The 26,445-nt window shown below is 32.7% G+C and overlaps 1 protein-coding gene across 2 annotated transcripts in view; it reads left to right on the forward strand.

Annotated features, from left to right (window-relative positions):
* Positions 1–293: 293 nt before the first annotated feature.
* LOC139502471 (TPR repeat-containing protein DDB_G0287407-like) overlaps positions 294–26,445 on the forward strand; it is a 36,687-nt gene continuing 10,535 nt past the window's right edge. The window contains exons 1-15 of one of the 2 annotated variants that reach the window (XM_071291948.1): positions 294–406; positions 3,572–3,963; positions 5,273–5,487; positions 7,029–7,130; positions 7,637–7,712; positions 9,919–10,033; positions 10,826–11,058; positions 12,461–12,622; positions 14,042–14,270; positions 14,648–14,877; positions 15,702–15,848; positions 19,001–19,186; positions 20,472–20,647; positions 22,027–22,240; positions 25,279–25,477. In XM_071291948.1, the coding sequence (XP_071148049.1) occupies positions 3,589–3,963; positions 5,273–5,487; positions 7,029–7,130; positions 7,637–7,712; positions 9,919–10,033; positions 10,826–11,058; positions 12,461–12,622; positions 14,042–14,270; positions 14,648–14,877; positions 15,702–15,848; positions 19,001–19,186; positions 20,472–20,647; positions 22,027–22,240; positions 25,279–25,477 (2,659 nt within the window). In that variant the 5' untranslated portion in view covers positions 294–406; positions 3,572–3,588. Of the gene's footprint in view, positions 407–2,930; positions 3,964–5,272; positions 5,488–7,028; positions 7,131–7,636; positions 7,713–9,918; positions 10,034–10,825; positions 11,059–12,460; positions 12,623–14,041; positions 14,271–14,647; positions 14,878–15,701; positions 15,849–19,000; positions 19,187–20,471; positions 20,648–22,026; positions 22,241–25,278; positions 25,478–26,445 lie in introns of those variants that run through there. The other variant, XM_071291949.1, reaches the window with a different exon arrangement.

Raw genomic sequence — 26,445 nt, forward strand, 5'->3', positions numbered from 1 at the left:
ATATATAAACTTTTATTTGACTGCTTTCTATGCATGATTCTTAATTTGCAACATTTACAAAATATACACGCACCTCCTCTTGTTTTTTTAATTAAATAATTATTTTCAGAGAGGACAGTTTCCTTTTACTATATACATAACTTTTATTATTCAGAAAAAATATGTTACAGTAGGCTAGCCAGTCAGTGCATGTAGAAATATATATGGACCTTTTTTTAGTCTGAAATAAAGATGATCTTATTACGGATTTTTACGTTTCTCTTCCGTAAATGTACTATTTTTATTTATTTTAATGGTTCCCTGTTGAAGAGATTTTGTAGGTTAGCTGCAAGGATAAATTCTGTAGCAACAAAAACCAGATTAAGACGCTTTCACATCATCATCTGTGAGGAAAACATTATCACAGGTATATTAGTTTAATTGAATGGTATTTGTTCACAGAAAATAAGTTTTCTATATATGTTCTACAACAAGTTTTGACGAAGAATTTTATTATTTAATTTATTATACAATAAAAAATTAGCACCGGCAACGGAGCGAGCTGTTGATGTTTGAAAACAAATATTTTGCGCAATAAAATCTAAAAGGGGCGTAAAGAGGGGGTTTCTGTTCGGAAGAACGCAAAATAACATTGCCATTTCACGATGAACGCACAATAAAGAATGTCTTGCAAGTTGATCTTTTTACCAATTTCAGGAAACACGTTGAAATTGAATAACAAACCTTTTCACGGCTTCACATGATATAAAAGTGTCAAAACATGTTGAACGTAAATAAACCTTTACCACCCTCATCTAAGGGTCATCATAACAAATGAACAAACCACGTCAAAAACTACTCTGAGTATAGACTTACATGTACCTGTCCAGTTGATAAAAATGTAAGGCCTGGCATGTTACATTCACTAGATATATATATATATATGTAGGACTCGGAGGTGCGATGGGGACGCTGAAGTGTGATGGTCACGCTGAAGTGCGATGGTCCACGCCGAAGTATGATGGCCATTTTGCTGAAGTGCGATGGTTTGGCATGACGTACGTTTCAATAGTGCGACGACGCAGTCGGACGTTTTTATATACAACATGTATAACGTAACATCAAATACAACATAGATTTGCAGGCAGGATAATAAATTGTTGTAGATAAAAATGTCATGCGAACAAAAGAAATGAAAAAAAGATTCAAGTTATGAACAGGTTTAAGCCATTTGCTGGCGGATATTGCAAAAGTATTTAAAGCTATGTCAAAGTGACAAAAAGATTAACATGGTTTGTAGATGAGCTAATCAGTGTTCGGAAGAATGCAGCAAACATTTTGTACGACAAATAAAATGTATTGATCTAAATATTACTTTTAACTTCTCTTTAAGTATGCTTTACACGATTTTGTGTGGACAATTTAATGATGAAATCACTTACTAGCATTAACTATATTTTTGCTATATCAAGTTGATTTGTAAGAACACCGTCAGTGTAGCCTTATTTACATGTATTGTGGTTACAGTGTTTAATTTAACTTCTACTACATGTTAGGCATTAATCTGACTGACCCATACGTGTACTTCCATATATATATTGTTTTTCTCCTCAGCGGCGAATCAACTAATTTCAGTTTTTGTGACTTAAGTACTATTCTGTAGACCTACACGCCATGATTATCATATTTTCTGACACCATACTAGAGGGGGGATAGGAGGGGTCCTGATCCCGAAATCCCGGACTTAAAAAAACGAAATCCCGAGGTCCCGAATTTAAATAAAGTAAATCCCGACGTCCCGAAATCAGAAAAAAGGATTCCCGGATCCCGAAAGGGTCAATCCCGAAATCCCGAGCTTAAAAACACCCGATCCCGGAGTCCCGACAAAGGTCCTATCCCCCCTCATACTACTGCGTATCTAATTATTGGCAAATTTAAAAATAGATTAAAACAAAATGAAGATTTTAAAGTCTTTGGTTTGAATTGACAGAAATAAAAAAATATTTCAAATGCGAGGCTAGCAGCTGCATTTGTACTTTGGTCAAATCTGAATAATGATATTTCATTTAATTATCTCATGTACATGTACATTTTGCTTTTTACTCTATATCACAGACAGCTATACCATACATGTAGCTCTTTTCTTTGATGTAACCCAGTTTTAACATGAAGTACATACAATTCTAAATTGTACAATTTGACAAAAAAATATATACCGCTCACTCCACTTGTCAGTCAGGGGTACTACTTGTATAAGTGTATTTTATTTACTTGAAGAAGTAAAAAAAAATATACACATATAAGTAAATAAACATGATAAATAATGTTTGAATAATCTCCCCTTAATTTTCTGAAAAATTTACTTGTATAAGTAAATTTTTCTTACAATCCCACAAAAATCCTCAAGTTTTGAGATGTGAAATCATGCCTTTAATGATTTTTCCCAGGTTTGTTCAAATTTTTTCATTAAAGTTCAATGTTTCATCTCATTAATTCATTAAAGAAACTGATTGAGCAAAGACCTTGTATATTTGCGCATGGCAATCAAAAATTGCTCCTTGTAAATGAGCAGGGTTATGAAGATAACAGACAAATGGGATTTTCTTTGTCCATGAAATTACACTTAAATGATTAGTAAAGACATCTGTAAAGAGTTCACAATTTAAAATAATATTAGAGCAAAGAAATCTTAAGAATTCAAGAAAAGAAGAAAGGATGATTTGTTTACTTATACAAGTAAAAAAATCTGAATGCCTAAGTGAAATAACTAAGCCAATTTTGTTTTTACCTATACAAGTAAATAAAATTCACTTGTATAATAAGTATCCTACAAATTTACTTATACATGTATATTTTTTTTTACTTCTTCAAGTACCCGTCTCAACAAAACCAATTTTCAAGAAATATATAAATATACAATCAAAAAATTTTGCTCGCTCTCCCCATATTTTTTTGAGCTTTTGTCCGAAGAACTATAAATCAAATTGGTGTAGCCTAAAAGTAATATGCATTTTGTGTTACAAAACGATAAAATCCACTTTGTCTTTGTAAATATTTTTCAGACAAGTTGGGTCCCACTAATTAGGGTCAGAAGGAAAGTTCACTAAATCACATTTTTTTTTTATGCCCAACCAACGATAGTAGAGGGGCATTAAGTTTTCTGGTCTGTGGCTCCGTTCGTCCGTCCGTCCATCATGTCCATTCAGGTTAAAGTTTTTAGTCAAGGTAGTTTTCGATGAAGCTGAAGTCCAATCAACTTGAAACTTAGTACACTTGTTGCTTATGATATGATCTTTTTAATTTTAAAGCCAAATTAGACTTTTGACCCCAATTTCACGGTCCACTGAACATAGAAAATGAAAGTGGGAGTTTCGGGTTAAAGTTTTTGGTCAAGGTAGTTTTTGATAAAATTTAAGTCCAATCAACTTGAAACTTAGTACATATGTTCCCTATAGTATAATCTTTCTAATTTTAATGCCAAATTAGATTATTACCCAATTTCACGGTCCATGGAACATGGTAAAGGATAGTGCGAGTGGGGCATCCGTGTACTTTGGACACATTCTTGTTTAGATTTAATTTTCTATTACAGGCACATATATATAAAAAATGGGTAGTGGTTCATCAAAGAAGAATAAAGAAACAGCCACAAAATCTAATAGTAACAATACATCTGAAAATCCAAAGTCTGATACAGCAGTAAAAAACCATGAAAGTGAAAGTACCAAACAAAATGAAGAAAAGAAAATATTGCCGGAAAAACCAGATGCAGTGCAAAATCAGACTGCTATGTCAAAAGAAACCAAATCGGCTGAGGCGAGCAATCAAAGAAAATTATCCAATGGGGATCATCTGAGCTGGATGGAAACTGATTTGTCGGAGCTCATGGGTGGATTAGAATTAAGTGATGACCCTTGTGTTTGGGAACAATATGTGGATGATTTGATATGTAAAAGGAAACCAGAAATTACTCCAGAAAAAGAGGTATGCAAAATATTTTGATAGATGATGATTTTTATGCCCCACCTACGATAGTAGAGGGGCTTATGTTTTTTTGGTCTGTGCCTTTGTTCGATCGTTCGTTCGTTCGTCCGTTCATCCCGCTTCAGATTAAAGTTTTTGGTCAAGGTAGTTTTTGATGAAGTTGAAATCCAATCAACTTCAAACTTAGTACACATGTTCCCCATGATATGATCTTTCTTATTTTAATGCCAAATTAAAGTATTGACCCCAATTTCACGGTCCACTGAACATGTAAAATGATAGTGCGAGTGGGGCATCCGTGTACTAATGGACACATTCCTGTTATACATACATGTACATGCATGTACATGTCATGCATGTATACACATACCTATTAATCATCTACATTGTACATGTAATAATATGACAATACTTTTAAAATATAGAAAAAAAACCTCTTGAAAACATCTTATTTTCTACTGTTTTATTCATGACAGCCTCAATTCTAGGATTTGAGATCAATTAGAGAGACTCCATTCTAGTAATTGTACATGTACATGTTAATTATGATATTTTTTGGTAACTTCAAGTGCAGAGTGTGTCTGTATACAATAAAGATAAGAAGATGTTTTATAATTACGGATGTCAGACAACTGTCCACCAGAAACCTAATGACAAAGAAGTTAACAAATATAGGCCCTATATGGGCTTCAACAATGAGCAAAACCTGTATCCTATAGTCAGCTATAAAAGACTCTAAAATGACAAATGTAAAATAGTTCAAATACAAAAACTATCAGTCTGATTTGAGTTCACAACAATGAACGAAAAAAAAGAAATGATATATTATAGCAACAATCGTCAATCAGTCACTTGCTCTGACTGAGTAACAACTTACAGGCTCATGTCTTGGGACAAGCACATGACAGAATATGGCTTGGTTAAACATGTTTGTAGGTGCTAATCCTCATGGATACATTACTGTACATGTACATGTATTTTTAGGAAAACATAGTGAGACCTTTTTTTTTGGTGATTATATAATACATTGTAATCGCAATATATTGCAAACCAACTTATTTAAATGCAGATACTTTATTTCACGTTTATCTCTTTCAAACCCATTTCACGACAATTTAATTTCGTGGTTCTAAAATTTACTTAATGAGGATAAATAAGGAAAAATCCAAGTTTTACATATTTGCGATATTTTTCTACACCCACAAGTTGCGAAAATACAATGTAAATCGCTCATGAAAATTAGTTGGTTGACAGTATGCTTAATTTCTAAATTTGAATGTGCATTGTGTTACATTTAAAAATTTTTCAGAGGCGAGGTTGGAAGACAATTAGACTTTTTGTTAGTAGTACTTTTAAGGACATGAACAATGAACGTGACTATCTCGTAAAGGTCATATTTCCCCAACTCAGAGAGTGGTGCGAGGAAAGGAAACTGAGGCTGGTGGAGTGTGATTTAAGATGGGGAATACCAAAAGATGCTGACACTAGGGAAACATTAACAACATGTTTGTCAGAACTAGAGAGGTAATTGTCAGACTTATTTGATGCAGGAATTTATTTGGGATAGACCAGTATGTCAATTTAGCAAAATCTTGAAAATGGTCCATATCCCCAGCCCTAAACCATGTATATACTATAAATTCAGAAATTATTGCGATGTTTTTATTATTGCAAAAATTGCGACAGGATTAAAATCGCAATAATTTAACTCGCATTTTGAAATTTAGTATATAACTTTAATAGTTTTTTTCTCAATATCGCAAAAATTAAAATCGCATATAAGTCTATAATGACAAAATCGCAATAATAAAAGCACGCAATAATTTTTGAATTTACAGTAATTCTGTATATCGACAATAACACACATCAAATGAAATATGGGGAGAGTCCATGGGGTTACCCCCTACCCCATTCAATTTGAGAATGTGCTATTATCTTGTAAACGGTCCAGATCCCCACCCCTTAATCATATATATTCTTGTAGGGGACAATAAAACAAATGAAATGAAATAAAAGGGAAGTCCCTAGTGGGCCATACCACCCCCTTTTGTTTGTAAACTTGTAAGCAGTCAAGATCCCCACCTCTAAACCATATATATTCTTGTATTGGACAATTAAATAAATCAAATGAATACATGGAATATGGGACCATTGGAATGGTGAGTTCTGGGAGCTTTGTTAAAATGGGAGACTTCCTAACAGAATCCTGTTACAATTACTTTTTGTTGTCTGAGTGTTTGGCAAGAATTTACTTGGGACTAGTCCTATGTCAGTATTTCAAAATTTTGCCAGTCCCGCCATTTAATTGATTCTGTTTTAAGAAATAATATTAAGTCCATCCTCTGAATTATTTCCTCCGTTCTAGGAGCACCTGTGTACAACCATGACAGAAGCTACTAATTGAACATTCTAACTCTATGGAAGAAGAACTGACAAACTAATCAAAACTATCAACAGAAATGCATCAGTGCATAAAAACAAACAGTTTTAAAAAGCATGAACCAAAGCTGTGTATCACCAAAAACAATCTTAAGGATGTTCGCTGCTCAGTTTCAAAATAAATAACTTTTCATAAAACTAGTATGCATTGATAGGGAATAAATTGAGGAATCAAAAAAGCAAAAAAAATAAAGGCCCGACAGGTCAATGTGCTTGTTTTCGAGATATTAGCCATTGGAATTTTGGCGGGAAAATGTTCTCTCTTGATTTTTCATAGCTTTATCATTGACCAGTTAAAGTTCTCAAATACTATTAAAAAATAAATAAAACTTTATAAGACTTTTACAAATGACTTATAATTATACATATAAAAGATTTATTAAAAGAAAAATGGGGGTTCATGGGGAAATTTTTTTAAGGCATTCAAATGGATAAAACCAGAGGATTCCGAAAATCTGACAAAAATTCCCAAACATGACAAGCAGACATCCTTAAGTATTCTTCAAATGCGTTCACACTGGTTATTTTAGTATGTAATTAAGCAAACTAGAGATTCATAGTACTGGAGTTATGTCCCTTTTTCTAGTTTTGTCTCTATACCAATAATTTTTTACTATTTTTTGTAGATGTCAAGAAGAGAACACATATCCTTATTTTCTAAGTTTAGTATCTGAAAGATTTGGCTGGGTGCCAAAAATAGAAGAAATTCCAGATGACATCAGGGCAAGGTTAGGTGACTTCTATTTTTTATTCAAGCTGACAATATGTGATTCTCTGGATAATAACTATAAGAATAAGGCATTACAAATATTTTATAGACTAATATTGCAGAATTTTGGAAAACCATGGAATCCAATATCCAGGAAAATGCAATTTTCCCTCTCACTTATATTTAAGGAATGACTGTAATATTTTTTCTGTCTATGAAGAAATATAACATAAACAATTTGGTGCACACTGAATAACGCGCGTAGCAGTTATTTAACAGTGTGCACCACATTTTTTATGTTATTTCGAATAGACAGAAAAAATATTACAGTCATTTCTTATAATTTAATGCTAAATTCCATTTTAAACCGTAGAAAACCACAAAAAAAAACGTTGATGACGTCACGGTCACATGACTAAATTATGTTTATGGGCTTATAACAAAATAACCTCAGCCAATCAGAAGACGTGTTACATCCAAAATTAAATTATTTATAATTAACACTAATTTGATTAATCTTTCCAGATACAAATGGATGCCTGGGATGTCTGTCACTACATCAGAGATTATGGTTGGTGGATATTGGGGACAAAATAGAAATGTAAGTTAAAAAAGAAGGTAGGGTAATTACAGATTATTGACTGCATTGACTTCAAAAAGATTGCAAACATTTTCAACATGAATTAGATGAATATCATATACTTATCAGGTTTAAAATTAAATTTTTATTAAGTGAAATTTTCAAATCTTTTCATGCATCCATTTAGTAAGATAAAAAAACATAAAGATTTTGGGGAAAGCTTTCATTCAAGGGAGTAAAACCTATATTGAGTTTGCGTGATAGTTATTAATTTTCCAGACTTGTCACTATATTTGGGATGAACAAAAAAATTGTGTATCGAGGGCAATATGTTATGTATGCAGCATCTATTCAAGTTGAAAAGTAATCAAAGTTAACCATACTTGTCAACAACATTTCATAAATCCTGCATGAAAAACTAAAATTTTAAATTGGAGTTATCTTCCTTTGTTTATAATTTGCTGTTGAATCAACTAGTATATGTCAGGATTCTACTTCGTCAAAATTATCTCCCCATTACGTCAGTTCATTTTCACAATTGTAGAAATGGAAGCCATTGTAGGGATGACTCTGCCAATTTTGCTCTTGAAAACCGATAAATTTATTCACATAGCACCATTACGATCCTTATATGTCAGTTGTATTTTAAAAGACAAATGTATCTACTAGCTAATGAGCATCAGTTAATGATCTTGTCTGCATTGATTCAACTTAAAACTATTGTCTGATTGGTTGTCAGGAGGAATTTTGGAAAATTCTTAAACATTTAAAAAAAATCTAATTAAATATTTCCTTGAAGGGCAGACTAAAAAAATTCAGTGGTTGAAGATTATAAATAGAATTGAGAATGGAAATGGGGAATGTGTCAAAGAGACAACAACCCGACCAAAGAGAAGACAACAGCAGGTCACCAACAGGTCTTAAATGCAGCGAGAAATTCCCGCACCTGGAGGCGTCCTTCAACTGGCCCCTAAACAAATATATAAACTAGTTCAGTGATCATGGTGATAATGAAGGCCATACTGAACTCCAAATTGTACACAAAAAACTAAAATTAAAAATAATACAAGACTAACAAAGGCCAATGGCTCCTGACAGGCACAAAAATGCGGGGGGGGGGGGGGGGGGGGTGGGGGGGTTAAACATGTTTATTTGATCTCAATCCTCCTCCTATACCTCTAGCCAATGCAGAAAAGTAGACGCATAACAATTAATACGCACATTAAAATTCAGTTTAACTGAAGTCTGAGTCTGATGTCAGAAGATGTAACCAAAGAAAATAAACAAAATGATAAACCCTAGTTATCACACACAAAAAAATATATTTTTTCAAAGATATGCTTTTTTCATCATCCAACTTAAAAGACTGTGTTCATGTACTTTTAGTAAAAAAAAAAATAGCTATTCAAACACACCTACTCTGTTTTTGTGATTCATTAGAAAGGTATTTCACTTGACCCATATATTTCATCTTTTCGACTGTGATTTTTTTATGTGATAAAGTCAACCTGTAGGTTTGATATATAAAAATGATAGAATCTGAAGCGAAATGATATATCAAATACTCTTGCTTTGTACGTGTTAAAGACAAAATACAATGTATACACCTCAAACATGCCCTGACATAAAAAGGTGCATTCAATTTTCTCTTTTTGATACAATTGTTACCCCTTTTTGGGAATTTTTTCTTGAGTCACATAATGGAAGGGCAGAAACGAAAATTACTGAACTAAAAGATTGATATGTTCTCTGTCTGGGGTAAAAAGATTAAATCAGAGGTTATTCATTTTCTACATCCAACTTGATAGATACCCATTTCATTGACTTAATATCTAATTATTCTGCATTACTATGCAATAGATAAATTGAAAACTTATGCAAATGGTGTTTTTAAAATAAAACACTTCGTAATTGAGAAGAAAATTGTAGTTTTATTTGTTTCTATTAACTTTTTAAATTTTTGTTACTATAGTAAACATAACAGTAAGCATTTATCGCCATTTCTAACAAAGAGCTTTGATTCTAAAAAGTTTGTTTTATTTTAACTGGGTTTCCGCCTGGTATTGCCTTCCAATGCTTTATACAATATTATGTTTAATTTTTAGTTTCCACTGAAAAATGAATGCTATAAAGCACTTTGATTCTATTTTGTTATTGATTTTTTAATAAGTTGAGAAAAATGCACATTGAGGCTTTATTGCCCTCATTTGAAGATTTCTGATTTAAGGCTTTGTTTTTAATGAGAACACCAGATTATTTGGACCATGTTAAAGATGAGAAAGTGAAATCATATTTGACTGAGAAAAATGATAACCATAGACATTCATTGAATACCCTTAAAAGTAAGTATTAATATTAGTGCATGTTGGATAAATTTTTAAAAGAAAAAAAAAATAGGAAATGTCCATGTTATACTTTATTTTAGGATCTTCACACAGTTGAAATAAACCTAATTGTTAAACCTTTCAAACAGTCTCAAATATTCTTCAGAAACATTATTGTTTGTGAGGTACTCATTTCCATATAATTACATTAGATGTATGTTTCATTATGATACTTTAATCTGATTGGCTAACTGCACATCACATGTTATTCCGTAAGCAATTGCATTGTTCAATAAAACTTTTCATTCATGATAACAAGTGGTCCCACAATAAAGTGCACAGGTGAATTAAATAAAACAATAATAAAATTCGAGTTTTCATGATCATAGCTAAAATGTAATTATAAGTATTGAATGGTTCTTTTTGTAACTTCATAGGGTTGTAAAAGCGTTGACCGTGCACACATTTTTAGTATGAAGCGCTTCTTAGCTTCATACAAAATGTACTTTGGTCAATGCTTTTACACTCCAATGGAGTTACAAAAAGAAGCATTCAATTCTTAAGTAATTCTTAGATCTATAATACAACAAATTTAGAATCTAACAATATATATATATACATATAAAACTACTCCAAATTTGTTGACTATTTCTATCACAATTTAAAACTCTAAGAACTAATATTGTTTCACCTTCCATGGAATTTAATACATGTACCAACAATGAAGGTTACTTGTTGACAATCATTTTCAAAGAACAGCATCTGCTTGAACTTATCATCACCTTAAATTCTCAATTTTTTTTCTTTCAGAAAAATTGAGGACAAAGTATCCAAAACAAGTTCATGACTACAGTTGTACATATGAAAAAGAGGCCGAAGGAAAACTTTACTTGAGTGGGTTTGAAGAAATGGGAAAAAGAGTGCTTCAGCATTTCAAGACAATGTTAAGTCTACAGTATCCCACCGATAGTCTTGGTCTGTCACCCACACTGAAAGATGTCTTGAAATTGGAACATGAGACTTTTATGTTTCAGCGTTCTCAGGTAAATGATGAACGATATATCAGATGCGGATCCATGATTTTGAACAAAGGGGCTTGGACCCCTAAACTTTGGAACTTTTGGAGTGGGACATGTAAAAAGTCTTTCTATAACCATTGACATATGTAGTTCATTTTAAAAGACCTTTCCCCCTCTTAATACTCCTCTTTACATAAAACAATAAGATGTGATTTGATGGCCAATTATAAGACAACTATCACCAAAGAACAAATGACAGATGGTAGTAACAACAGGTCTTCAAAAAATGACTAAAACCCATACCATATACTGCCATATACTGTGAATTCATTAATATTTGTTAGATTACCAACTTTAGTTGGTTTTGTGAGAACAGGTGAACCATAAATTTAAGTATTCAATGAAATCCAATTTCTATCAAGTTGTATGCTAATTACTTTAGCAAGACCATGAAATCACATATTCACAATACAGTCTTCAACAATGACCAAAACCCATATTATATAGTAGATAATCTACAGTTATTACCATCCTTCAACAATGACCAAAACCCATATTATATAGTAGATCATCTACAGTTATTATCATCCTTCAAATCTTAGACTGGGAAAACAAGTCCCTTGTGAGTTGAGACACAGACTCATTAATAATGTATCCTTCAAGCAATTTTTAATGTTGACTGTTTTAAGATATATATATAGAACCCCAAATTCAGGTCAGGTCACAAAGAACATACAGGACAGTAGTACATATTTAAAAAAAATCCTATGCATACAAATGTAGCTGTAACTTACTCAAAAAGTAAAACATAAGTTAAATTTGGTATCAATGAAAGCGCAAGGACTTGGGATAAAAGTGCATTTTTGATTTATTGCTTTTGAACCATAGATAGATAGAATATATGTGCACCGCGGGAAACATTGGAACTCTTTTCTTTTATATTTATGTATCTAAAATATGCTTTTTTAAGTTTTACTAGAAGCTTAAGAAAAGAGAGCTTTAAGATGATCAACAGCTTTATTATTTAAGGTGGTACCTAACACTACAGGGAGATAACTCTGTAAAATCGGCTAAACGTTTTAATTACATTGTGTTGTTAAGGGAATATTAAGCTTCTCAATGATCAAAATAAGTGTTTGCCAAACTGCTATATAACCAGTGTAATTTTTCTGACAAAACAGTTGGTTCAAAATTTTTGAAATTTTTATATTTTTGTTAAAGGGTCAAAGTAAATACTTTGTCCAAATTTTATCAAAATTAAACGAGCCAAATTAATTTTAGTGAAACTGTTAGGTACCACCTTAAACATCTGAATATGCTTAAGGTTTTACTAGAAAGAAAGGAGAATGAAGATCATTCACACCTGAAAATCAAAATTATTGATCATGAAAAACCAATATCTGAAATTCTGAATATATTTTTTTAGGTTTTACTAGGAAGAGAAGAAAGTGTTCAGATGATACACAGCTATATTGATGACACAGTTAAAGAACATGTTCCATTGGTACTTGCAGGTTTTCCTGGGTCTGGTAAATCTGCCCTGATAGCTTATACTGTGAAACAGTGCCTTACAAATAAGAAATACAAGGTGATTATAATTAGTGTGGAGAGAATGAGAGGTGAACTGAAATTTGGAGATGCAATGAGTTTTAGTAATCTCAGCAGGGGTCGAATTTAAGCTTTTTAGTATACTGGCCAGCCGGACCAGTGGACTTTAGATCTACTGGTCCGGCTCAAAATTTACTGGTCCTGCAAAAATGACATTCATTTGATAACCACTTAAAGATATAAAAGATGTTTAGTTTTATTTTTCTCAGCTGCTTTCCTCTTCTTTATTCCAAAAATAGCACCCCCAATACCCTAAAAATAATTTCTCAGGTTTATTTTTTTGTAAACAAAATGAGATAGAGATGCAATCATTGATTTTAACGAAAATTTCTACTGATCTGCCGGACCACCAGCTGACAATATCTACTGGTCAGACACAAATTCTACTGGTCTCAGACCACCAGACCAGCGCCAATTTCGACCCCTGAATCTCAGTCAGATGACCTCTTTTTCACTTCTTAAGACTTTTGACTTACGGTCATTTTGATCATTCAAGAAAACATCAATGAATTTAATTAGTGATTGCTAAATGAACTTGTAATAAGTTTTCAACAATACCTAATGTGATTTCGGAAATTTTTGGTGAGGATTTTAATATTGTGAGAATTGCTACAAACATTTTTTTAAAAACTTTTTTTTTGGAAAGCGTTATTTGTGTGTGTCATTTCTTTCAGACTGATAAGTTGTTCTGTTCCAATTTCTTTACACATTTTCAGGCTTAAATCAGAACATGGTAGGTACAAAATCCTAGACACAACTATTTTTTTATGCCTGCCATAGATGATGGATCAGCATTAAGAGTTACCATTGACCATCCATCCTTTCGTCTTTCCATCCCTTTGTCTCATTTTAATTTCAAAACTTGACTAGGGGCATTCATGTCAATCTTTTAATATAAATGTTTCAATAAACACTATTGTGATTCTGACTGAATTTGATGCTGACTTTTTGCAAAACTGATCAATGACTCTTACACTGTGATGTCAAAAGGTTACAAAACCGTCACTAACAAATAAATGTTTGGTTTTGACCTAATGCACTTACGATTATTTTACTCAGACTAAGATTTCAACCAATCAGACACTGGATTTGGTGCATAGAGCACAATTTTGCTAATCCATGGTACACAGTTATAAAGTTACATGACTCAGAGCCTTGACTCTTGAGTATTGCCATGTTTTTCTTCAGATAATATGTATGAATGAAAAGTAATGTTAATGATATTTTTAGATGTAGTGAAATTAGATTTTTTTGTTAAAAAGTAAGACAAATAGAGATTGAAAATATTATAACAGCAAGTAAGAAAAACATGTAAATTGGTCATTCAATCGTATATAGTTTCGGTTGTTTTTTCTATGGTATTTTTAAACATTGTGTATTTGCTAATTTTATTTTTTAGGTATTTTACCATTTCATTGGAGCAACTCCAGGATCCACAGATTTATTCCAGATCTTACAAAGATTTTTCTTGGAATTTATGCCTGAGGGAACTAAGATGCCTGATGACTTACAAGAAATGAAAAGATATGCTCACACCATGTTTAAATATGCAGCTCAAGTTGCTAAGAAAGAAGGTTATCAAAAGATTGTTGTGTTTTTGGATGCTCTGAATCAGATGGATGATGATGGTAAACTATATGTTTTGTCAGGCCTGGTTCAACCATTTTTAAAAAGGGTTTCCAACATATGCAAATCATAAAAAAGGGATCACACCAACCATATGTTCCCATACAAATGCATTAGTTGTCAAATAAAAAGGGGGGGTCTAGATGTCAAAACATAGAACCATTAATAACCTACAACTAATGTCCAGAAATTAAACTTTTTTTTTAAACATTGCTTCTGAACTCTCCAAAAAGAATTTAAATGGAATGGTTGAATTAAATGGGTTTTTTTTCTTTTATTTAGTCTGTCTACAACACATGTCCAGAAATAAAACTTCCAGTCCTACCCTCTCCCTGTTTTGATGGAATAGCCCAAATTAGCTGTTTTCTTTTCCTTTTAGGAGATGCTCATTATCTGGTTTGGTTACCGAAAAAACTGCCCGAAGGAATGAGGATCATTGTTAGTACATTGGAAGGAAAATGTCTCAATTCTCTCCGTGATGATCCAGATCGTAAATCTGACGAGAAGAAATCAATTGAATTGTCTGTTGATCCACTTGTTAAAAGTATTCGGAAAAATATCGTCTGTAAAATACTTGCTGAGTATAACAAAAGGCTAGATGATGAACAAGTAAGTCTTAAGAAAAATGTTGAAATAAAAAAGAGGACCAAGAAGGGGTTAACATTAAAGAAAATAATGGCCAAAAAGGGCAGAATAAACGGCTAAAATATCATGAATTGACTAAAATAGAACTAGAAATAGAGAACAGAAAATAATGAGATGTTAGAAAATAGACAATATTAGAGAATTATAGGCAAAATAGATATAGAAAAAAGAAAAATTGTCTAGAATATTAAATAATAAAGAAATTACCCTCATAAAATAAGATGTTGTGTGATAATCTTTGAGACAATAAACGTATTTACGCTTTTGGTATTTAGCTGTATTTTGCCTCCGAATGACCTTATATCACCTCCGAATAACCTTTTGACGTCAAGCAACAATCACTTTTTAGTTGTGACTTCAAATATTTTGAATTATGAAGTCAAAGTTTACGGGAACCTGTGTGATGTTATGTAATGGCGGACAAATTTGCATACAAGTGTAAATACGCCTATTATTCACATGAAGCAAAATAATGAAGTTGTTAACAACTCATAATTAATATTCAACAAGTTTTCAATTCTTATATTAGCATGATTATTATTAAAAGCAGTACCTGATAATTCATTTATATTTATACATGAGAAAAAGAAATTTTCAGAATGATTTATACTTTTGTTTTTGCAGTGGGAAATTTTAACTGATAAGCCTGATTCTAGACAGCCATTTTGTCTGACTGCTGCATGCATGTGAAGAACTCAGAGTGTTTGGTGATTTCAGAAAACTTATATTTGAACATAATTAATTGAAGGCTAAGAAATTTTCAGGATGATCACCTTTTGTTTTTGCAGTTAGATATTTTAACAGATAAGCCAGATGCTGGAAGGCCATTATGGCTGACCGTAGCATGTGAAGAACTCAGAGTTTTTGGTGAATTCAGAAAACTGACACAGAAAATAAGAGATCTACCTATTGATATGATTGGACTGTTACAAGTTGTAAGTCAATCATTGTTTCTGAATCCAAAGGATTGTGGATATTTTTAGCTCACCTGGCCCAAAGGGCCAAGTGAGCTTTTCCCATCACTTGGCGTCCGGCGTCCGGCGTCGTCGTCCGTCGTCCGGCGTCGTCGTCCGTCGTCTGAAACTACTGGGCCAAATCAAACCAAACTTGGCCACAATCATCATTGGGGTATCTAGTTTAAAAAATGTGTGGCGTGACCCGGTCAACCAACCAAGATGGCCGCCACGGCTAAAAATAGAACATAGGGGTAAAATGCAGTTTTTGGCTTATAACTTAAAAACCAAAGCATTTAGAGCAAATCTGACAGGGGTAAAAATGTTTATCAGGTCAAGATCTATCTGCCCTGAAATTTTCAGATGAATCGGTCAATCGGTTGTTGGGTTGCTGCCCCTGAATTGGTAATTTTGAGGAAATTTTGCTGTTTTTGGTTATTATCTTGAATATTATTATAGATAGAGATAAACTGTTAACAGCAATAATGTTCAGCAAAGTAAGATCTACAAATAAGTCAACATGACCAAAATGGTCAGTTGACCTGTTTTGGAGTTATTGCCCTTTATAGTCAATTTTTAACCATTTTTCGTTAATTAAAGTAATCTTTTACAAAAATCTTCTCCTCTGAAACTACTTGGCCAAATTAATCCAAACTTGGCCACAATCATCTTTGGGGTATCTAGTTTAAAAAATGTGTGGCGTGACCTGGTCAACCAACCAAGATGGCCGCCACGGCTAAAAATAGAACAAAGGGGTAAAATGCAGTTTTTGGCTTATAACTCAAAAACCAAAGCATTTTGAGGAAATCTGACATGGGATAAAAATGTTTATCAGGTCGAGATCTATCTGCCCTGAAATTTTCAGATGAATCAGTCAATCGGTTGTTGGGTTGCTGCCCCTGAATTGGTAATTTTGAGGAAATTTTGCTGTTTTTGGTTATTATCTTGAATATTATTATAGATAGAGATAAACTGTAAACAGCAATAATGTTCACCAAAGTAAGATCTACAAATAAGTCAACATGACCAAAATGGTCAGTTGACCCGTTTAGGAGTTATTGCCCTTTATAGTCAATTTTTAACCATTTTTCGTAAATTAAAGTAATCTTTTACAAAAATCTTCTCCTCTGAAACTACTGATCCAAATTAATCCAAACTTGGCCACAATCATCTTTGGGGTATTTAGTCTAAAAAATGTGTGGCGTGACCTGGTCAACCAACCAAGATGGCCGCCACCGCTAAAAATAGAACATAGGGGTAAAATGCAGTTTTTGGCTTATAACTCAAAAACCAAAGCATTTTGAGGAAATCTGACATGGGATAAAAATGTTTATCAGGTCAAAATCTATCTGCCCTGAAATTTTCAGATGAATCGGTCAATCGGTTGTTGGGTTGCTGCCCCTGAATTGGTAATTTTGAGGAAATTTTGCTGTTTTTGGTTATTATCTTGAATATTATTATAGATAGAGATAAATTGTAAACAGCAATAATGTTCAGTAAAGTAAGATCTACAAATAAGTCAACATGACCAAAATGGTCAGTTGACCCCTTTAGGAGTTATTGCCCTTTATAGTCAATCTTTAACCATTTTTCATAAATCTAAGTAATCTTTTACAAAATCTCCACTGAAACTACTAGGCCACAATCATCTTTGGGGTATCTAGTTTGAAAAATGTGTCCGATGACCTGGCCATTCAACCAAGATGGCCGCCACGGCTAAAAATAGAACATAGGGGTAAAATGCAGTTTTTGGCTTATAACTATGAAACCAAAGCATCTAGAGCAAATCTGACAAGAAGTTAAATTGTTAATCAAGTCAATATCTATCTGCCCTGAATTTTTCAGATGAATTGGACAACTGGTTGTTGGGTTGCTGCCCTCCAATTGGTAATTTTTAAAGAAATTTTGCCGTTTTTGGTTATCTTGAATACTATTATAGATAGCGATAAACTGTAAACAGCAATAATGTTCAGCAAAGTAAGATCTACAAATAAGTCAACATGACCTAAATGGTCAATTGACCCCTTAAGGAGTTATTGCCCTTTATAGTCAATTTTTAACAATTTTCATTAATTTGGTAAATTTATGTAAATTTTTACCAAATATAGTTCTCTGTTACTAATGGGCAAAGTTCATTATAGATATAATTGTAAGAAGCAAAATCGTTCAGTAAAGTAAGAACTTCAAACACATCACCATCACCAAAATACAATTTTGTCATGAATCCATTTGTGTCCTTTGTTTAATATGCACATAGACCAAGGTGAGCGACACAGGCTCTTTAGAGCCTCTAGTTATATAAACATTATCAAATGAACTTCAATGTGAGGACTACTGTGGCTAAATTAATATTCATGGGATATCAATTTTCATGGATTTCGTCGGTTTAGAAGAACCACAAATTTCAATACTCAACAAAGCGGAAATTTTCTATAAGCTTATTTGTAGACATTGGCAAAACCACAAAATCAAAAATTGGTACCCATGAAAATAAATGAATCCACAGTTTTTAGATTTCTGAACCTTTTATGGGGGGGGGGGGGGGGGGGATGATCTCCCGAGGTCCCGAAATTACAAAAAAATGAAATCCTGACATCCCGAAATTCAAAAAAAAGAAATCCTGGATCCCAAAATGGTCAATCCTGAAATCCCGACCTTAAAAACACCCGATCCTGACGTCCCGAAAAAGGTCCTGCCCCTCTTTTATAGCTTGTACACAGTATGGCATTTACTCATTGTTGAAAACCTTACACTGCCCTAAGGCTGCTAACTTTTTAATGCTTGGACCTCAGTTGAAAAGTTTCATATAGTGGCAATCGTAACATATCTTATTTTCAAAAATTTATACTAGTGTTTGTCTGACCTTTTGCTTATTTTATAATTGCTAAACTTAATAGCAAATACAGACTGTTAATTCAGAAGTTTTTGCATGCATTCATTTTCATGCAATTGTTGAACAATATTGACACAAAATGCATAATTATTGTAATTTATAGAAATGTTGTATCCAAATTTAGAATGCAAGATTTCATTCTGTGACTATTTTTGTAATAAGATGAAAAAAAAATAATGAATATACAATAATAAATCTGTTCTTTTCAACAAAAATCACACATTTTTTTTTTTTTTTTCAGGTTTTAGGCAGAATTGTGAAGGATCATGGGAATGAACTGGTACAAGCCACTTTGTGTTTAGTGGAGACATCAAGATTTGGACTTCTAGAAACAGAATTGTTTGAACTGCTGGCCATGCAGCCCAGTATACCTGGAGCAAAGATTGCAGATGATTTAGCTTTTGAAGGCAGACTTCCAATGGCAAAGGTTAAGTATTTAAAAAGATATCAAAGTTTCTTTACAGCTGATTGCATTGAGTGTGTAGGTAAAGGTAAAAACTTTGTTAAGCTTGCTTGCTAGCTGAACTGTGAAGGTTATTAGGTTAGGTAAACTTACTAACCCTCCTATCATAGTAGACTAGACAGACAAATAACCAATCTATTGGTCTGTAGGACTAGACAACTTCGAAAGGAGGGTTATATACCTTACCTATTAATGACTTCACAGCTCAGCTAGGAAGCAAGCTAACCAAAGATATTCCCTTTACCTACACACTCAATACAATCAGCTGTAGAAATAAAAGAAGAAGAAGAAATGGTATGATTGCAATTTTGCAAAAGAGACAACTCTCCAAAAGATACCAAATGACACAGAACTTATCCACAATAGGTCACTGTACAACCTTCAAAAATGAGCAATGGCCATGCCACATGTAGCCAGCTATAAAATCCCTGAAAAGACAAAAGTAAAACAGTTCATATTTTTTCATTTTTTTTTTGGGGGGGGGGGGAATAGTTCAAGAGGACCATTGTTTTCATCCAAATAAAACAATGACTTTTACAAAGTTAACACTTTAAATCATGTGTAATATTATCTCCCTTAACCATGATCTACCCAGGCGGCCTCTTACTTGATAGATATCTACTTTCCCATGATCTACCCAGGCGACCTCTTACTTGATAGATATCCACTTTACCATGATCTACCCAGGCGGCCTCTTACTTGATAGATATCTCCCTTAACCATGATCTACCCAGGCGGCCTCTTACTTGATAGATATCTCCCTTAACCATGATCTACCCAGGCGGCCTCTTACTTGATAGATATCAACTTTCCTATGATCTACCCAGGCGACCTCTTACTTGATAGATATCCAATTTCCCATGATCTACCCAGGCGGCCTCTTACTTGATAGATATCCACCTTCCCATGATCTACCCAGGCGGCCTCTTACTTGATAGATATCCACTTTACCATGATCTACCCAGGCGACCTCTTACTTGATAGATATCCACTTTCTTATGATCTACCCAGTCGGCCTCTTACTTGATAGATATCCACTTTCCCATGATCTACCCAGGCGGCCTCTTACTTGATAGATATCCACTTTCCCATGATCTACCCAGGCGGCCTCTTACTTGATAGATATCCACTTTCCCATGATCTACCCAGGCGGCCTCTTACTTGATAGATATCCACTTTTCCATGATCAGTACCTCTTTAATTAATAGGTACCACTTAAGTTAAATGGACTATTTCTTCTAATTGACAGTGGGCTTTAGTGTATGTTGGATTACGACAGTTTCTTCGTCCATGTGGGAGCTCGGGAGAAGGACGATTAGATTTTCACCACAGAACAATGAGTAAAGCTGTCAGAAAGATGTACCTATCGGACCAAGTGGCACAACGTTGGTGGCATCAAAGACTTACTGAATATTTCGACAAATGGTTAGAAATCAATTATCAGTATCTTTTTACATTATAATTTTTATGGGATTACTATTTCTTGGTGACATTTCACATTTATTTACACTAGAAAATCCAAATATTTATTAATGAGATATTGTTTGTATGAAAAATAAGTAAGTAGTATGAAATATATATATGTTCCAGACCGTATGAGTATTTGGACCGTACACGTACGGTCTGGACAGTATGCATACTTTTTCAAAATATGCATACGGTCGGACCGTACGTGTACGGTCCAACTAATAATAAGAAGATGGTCATTAGTTTATCAGATACAAATGTAAATAACAGATAAAAAAATCTTATATCTCAAAATAATATAAAAAGTTCAATTGATATTAAAAGGAAAACTTAATATTCTAACTTTTTAAAAAGGTCACGCTAGTTTAATCTGTTAATCTCCTGTAATTAGCATGTCAGTAATTAATTAAAGGCCAGTATGCTCATTGAAATTGAGGTTAACGGATGTAAACAAAATGTACTGTAAGGACAATTATTTTATAATATTTGTGAACTTTAAAAAAAAAAATGCATATGCAAAGGAACATTAATGGACCGCAAACATGTAAATGTAAATTATTAAAAAAACATAACATTCCTTGTGGTAGTTAGTGTCAACTTGAGCGAGAGTACAAAAATGGGATTCAGATATAGAATTAAACAAACATTTAATTTCAATTGTACGCTTATTCACTTACCCATCTGATGTAAAAATAGCATCTTGGAGAACTAAAGCTACAAATTTTTGGTCATTGTTTATTTTTTTTAATTTAACCCATATGATACCAAAACATATATGGTCAGCTGGACCGTACACGTATGGTCCAAATACTCGTATGGTCTGGAACATATATATACATATACGGATAAACAGCACAAACATAAGGGGATAAAAAAAACTGTTTTTTATTTATGCCCCACCTAAGAAAGTAGAGAGGCATTATGTTTTCTGGTCCGTTCATCAGTTCGTCTGTCCTGCTTTAGGTTAAGTTTTTGGTCAAGGTATTTTTTGGTGAAGTTGAAGCTTAGTATTCATGTTCTCTATGATATAACCTTTCTAATTTATGCTAAATTAGCATTTTTACTCCAATTTCACAGTTCACTGAACATAGAAATGATAGTGGGAGTGGGGCATCCATGTTCTTGTTTTTTATTAATTGATTGTTGGTGCTTATGAGTATTTTCACATGGCTAGATATATACTATTTTATCAGTGCCAAATGTTTAAAATTTCAGAATTTTGTGCTCTCTAAATTCAGTGATTCACAGATTTTTTCACCATGAAATTAAACTTTTTCATACTTTTCATATCCCCCTGTCAAATTATGACTCCTATCATGATAAACTTTTTTTTTCAGTACTGACATGGAAAGAAAAGCAGAAGAGTTGCCTTATCATCTAGAATGTTCTGCTGACAAGGAGAAATTAAAAGAAGTTCTGTTGTCACAAGATATGTTTAAAGAAATGTACAAAGACAACAGTAAACAGCAGTTAATGAAATACTGGCGTTTCATTGGTGGATACCAAATTGCATCAGAATCTTATTATGATTCTCTAAAGAGATTTATCACGGTATATATAATTGCAGGGGCGGATCCAGCCATTTTAAAAAGGGGGGTTCCCAACCCAGGACAAAAGGTGGGGTTCCAACTATATGTCAGTCCCCATTCAAATGCATTGATCTTCCAAAACAAAAGGGGGGTTCCAACTCTCAGAACCCTCCCGTTATCAAACTTGTTAGTTTATTTAACTAAAGTACTGTCTAAGTATTATGCCCTTCTTTTTTTCTTGAAAATTAGTAAATCTTCCATTCTGTGGATTGGTTTGATGACAACGACTTATCAAGGCATCGAATTTGTTTTCAATTGTCAATTTTCTCCTATGATAACAGTTTTTACTGACCCCGAATGGTCGTAAGTTTAATGTAAGTAAATGTTATGATATTTTCACTGCAAAGGAATTATTTGCAAAATATAGAACATAGGGGTAGAATGAAAAAACTTGGTCTTAAATTTTGACAACATCTTAGATATATTACATGAATTATTCACGATAAAGTAAATTTACATGTCAAAATTTTTTCAGAATATCAAGATCTACCAATTTTCTATATCGACCGAAATTATCAGATTACTCATACCTGTCAACTTGTGACGATGAAAATGCAGGTCATGACCTGCATTGAAGAATCAAATCTCAGGTCATAACGCGTACGGACTTTTTCGAGCTGAATTTCAGTATTTATGGTACATTTTCTTATAATGTATATCAAAGATACCAAAACATCAATGCATGTTCACTTTGTTAAGTCATTTTAAATCTTATTAAATATTATTTCATTGCACTTTTAAAGATTTTTATAAATTTGTGTAACTCAGTCTTATGTGCTTTACTTTTTGAGAAAAAATACTACAATTATCACACACCAGAATTTATTGTAAATCTTAAATGTTTCAGACTATTGACTATGTAGTAGCCTTTAACCATAATACTTTTAATTTATCAAGGAAATTAGACTATGATAAAATATAGTAATACAGTTAAAGGAAGTATAAATATAAAAAATAATTTTCAACTTTTAAAAAAAAATTGTATAAAGGTATAAACATAATGAAAAGTTATTTTTCAATATGTATTTGAATTTTATATATTTTATGATTTAATCTTTTTCACCCATAGAATAATTTTGAATGGTGACAAATAAGGGGAAGTAACTCTAGTTCAGTTTGTAAACCGATGGTGCAATTTATTTACGACCTAAAGCTACTAAGGTAACTGGTGTTAATTAACAGTGTGTTTGACACCAAAGCTGTCAAGTGAAGCCATGTACTTAATGGGTCACTTAATTTGACAGTTTACATAGCTAGATGAACTTCCTGTTCATGGAAGAATAACGAATTTGCCGGTATTTCAAAGGAATATTACTTATGAAATCAATCTCAAGGCTAAGAAATACGGGTGAAATCGGGTCATTTTCGGAATTCCCGGGTTATTTCAATGACCCGGCTGGTGTTCCGGGTGATCCCTCAGAATTGTGAAAATCTCGGGTCACACCCGCAGAATACGGGTCAGTTGACAGGTATGGATTACTCCATGTATGAGAATTTGCCCTTAAATGCATATATGACATTTTGGGTAAATTTTATAATTTCTGTTTTTATAAATATATATATCTTGAAATTATTGTAGAAACTGTCAGAGGACAATAAAATTTATCATCAAGAAATAGAATTTAAAAAGTGCTGTTGTGTAAACTGTCTACTGACTATTTTATTAGAGTAAATGCACTTAAATTACTATTTTGGAAATTATTCTGATTATATTTCCTTCATGTATAGCTTTTATCTGATTGGATACACTTTTGGCCCTTTCCTGTTTTATAAGCTTAGTATTTAACAATTCTAATGAGGTATGGTAGCTGGCAGGGGATATCTAAATATCCAACAATAGATTTCTCTTAAGCTTCTTCTAAAGACTTCTTGGTCAATGCATATGTACTTTCTTACAAATTTAGATATAAAAATCTTGGTGTTACAGTCATTATTTTTGTATTATAATTCAATAATTTAATTTTGGATGTAACGCGTCTTCTGATTGGCTGACGTTATTTTGATATGAGCACATAGACATAATTTAGTCATGTGACCATGACGTCATCAACGTTTTTTCATGGTTTTCTATGGTTTAAAATGGAATTTAGAATTAAATTATAAGAAATTACTGTAATATTTTTTCTGTCTATTCGAAATAACATAAAAAATGTGGTGTGCACAACATTTTTTATGTTATTTCTTCATAGACAGAAAAAATATTACAGTCATTCCTTAATTGAAACTAACAAAAAACACATTTCATTTTTTATGTTTTATATTGGGAAACTTATTATTACCTTATCATGCTTATGGAGGAAACATTAAATAATAGAACTGGTATAAAATTTCAAAAGATAATTGCTTTAAAATTCCCAAAACACAAGTTGTCAAACTTAATATAATTATCTGCCCTTGATTTTAAAAGGATTTTTATATGAAAATTTTAAATACACTGACAACAACACTTAATTATTTTATTGTTTAGTCTTTTAATTTCAAGTTTTAGATGTTTGTATTGTATATCATGTATATTTTTAAATGATCCTTGGTTAATATTTTTAATGCATAAATGTTTTTTACAACATGCCCAAAAGGGGTGCTCAGACACATATTCTACATTGATGCCAAAACAGGTGGTACCTAACACTACAGGGAGATAACTCTGTAAAATCAGCTTAACGTTTTAATCATGCTGTATTGTTAAGAAATGTTAAGCTTCTCAATGATCAAAATGAGTGTTTATGAAACTGCTATATATCCAACCATTTTTTTTCTGATAATGTGTCTGGTTCAATTTTTGGAAATTTTAATATTTTTGTCAAAGAGTCCAAAGTAAATATTTTGTCAAAATTTTTAGAAAATTAAACGAGCCAAATTAATTTTAGTCAAGATGTTTGGTACCACCTTACTTGAAATAAACTTATTGTATAATAAACTTGGAGATAAACTTTTTATGGAAGAGAAATATACAAACAAATATCATATACCTTTAAACTTTTTCCTGTTTTGATATTGCAGGATAACAATTTAAAAGAAGTTTTAGACTGGGCTCCCATACAATCAAAAACAGCCTCTTTCCTGGTAGACATTGGAGAGTATACTATTGCAGAAGATATGCTTAGTGAGGTCATCACAACACTTGTTGAAAAGTATGGCAAGGATTCTAAAGAGTTATGCGAACCAACTTATTGCATGGTCAATCTATTGTTCAAGAAAGGTAATGACGAGTATGGACTATTCCAGTTTGAATGGTTTTACACTAGTAATTTTGGGGCCCTTTATAGCTTGTTGTTCGGTGTGAGCCGAGGCTCCGTGTTGAAGGCCGTACATTGACCTATAATGGTTTACTTTTATAAATTGTTATTTGGATGGAGAGTTGTCTCATTGGCACTCACACCACATCTTCCTATATCTATACCAGTAAAATGAATTTGGTCTGGTGTTCCGGTTTAACTCGATCAATAGTGCATGATTAACTTAGAAAATTTCAAAATAATTTTGGTGGGAACAGGCTCGAGTGTAAAAAGGAATATCCAAAAAGGCAAATAGCACGGCAGGGAGGGGAATTTGAGACAAATTCTTTTAAAATGAGGAAAAGATGTTAGAATATATATACCAAAAAATACACTTGGTAACAACCAAGCAAAATCCAGTATTCCTATATAAGGTGTAATTAATACAATTTACACATAGCTGAGGGGATGATAGAGCAGAGCCAAGGTTGACAATGACGTTTCCAAGGGTAACAATCTCCTTATCACCTTATCATTGATGTGTTATATTTTAATTTGTTATACTGAATGTTCTGTTTTCACTGCATCTGACTATTAAATTTTTAAATACAGAATAAAAAAATATGGAGTCTTGTACATCAACCATTTGTATTTGATAAAGCGCACAGTTGATCAAATGTGTCTGTAAAGGGTAAAAGAGTATTTATTTTTTTACATAAATAAAGTCGTTAGTTTTCTTGTTTGAATTGTTTTACATTGTCTTATCAGGGCCTTTTATAGCTCACTATGCAGTATGGGCTTTGCTCATTGTTGAAGGCCGTACGGTGACCTATAGTTTTTAATGTCTGTGTTATTTTGATCTTTTGTGGATAGTTGTCTCATTGGCAATCATACCACATCTTCTTTTTTATATTTATAATACCATTGGATAGAGTAAATTGTCTACCACAAA

The sequence above is a fragment of the Mytilus edulis genome, chromosome 14, assembly GCF_963676685.1.
Source record: "Mytilus edulis chromosome 14, xbMytEdul2.2, whole genome shotgun sequence".
Classification (NCBI taxonomy): domain Eukaryota; kingdom Metazoa; phylum Mollusca; class Bivalvia; order Mytilida; family Mytilidae; genus Mytilus; species Mytilus edulis.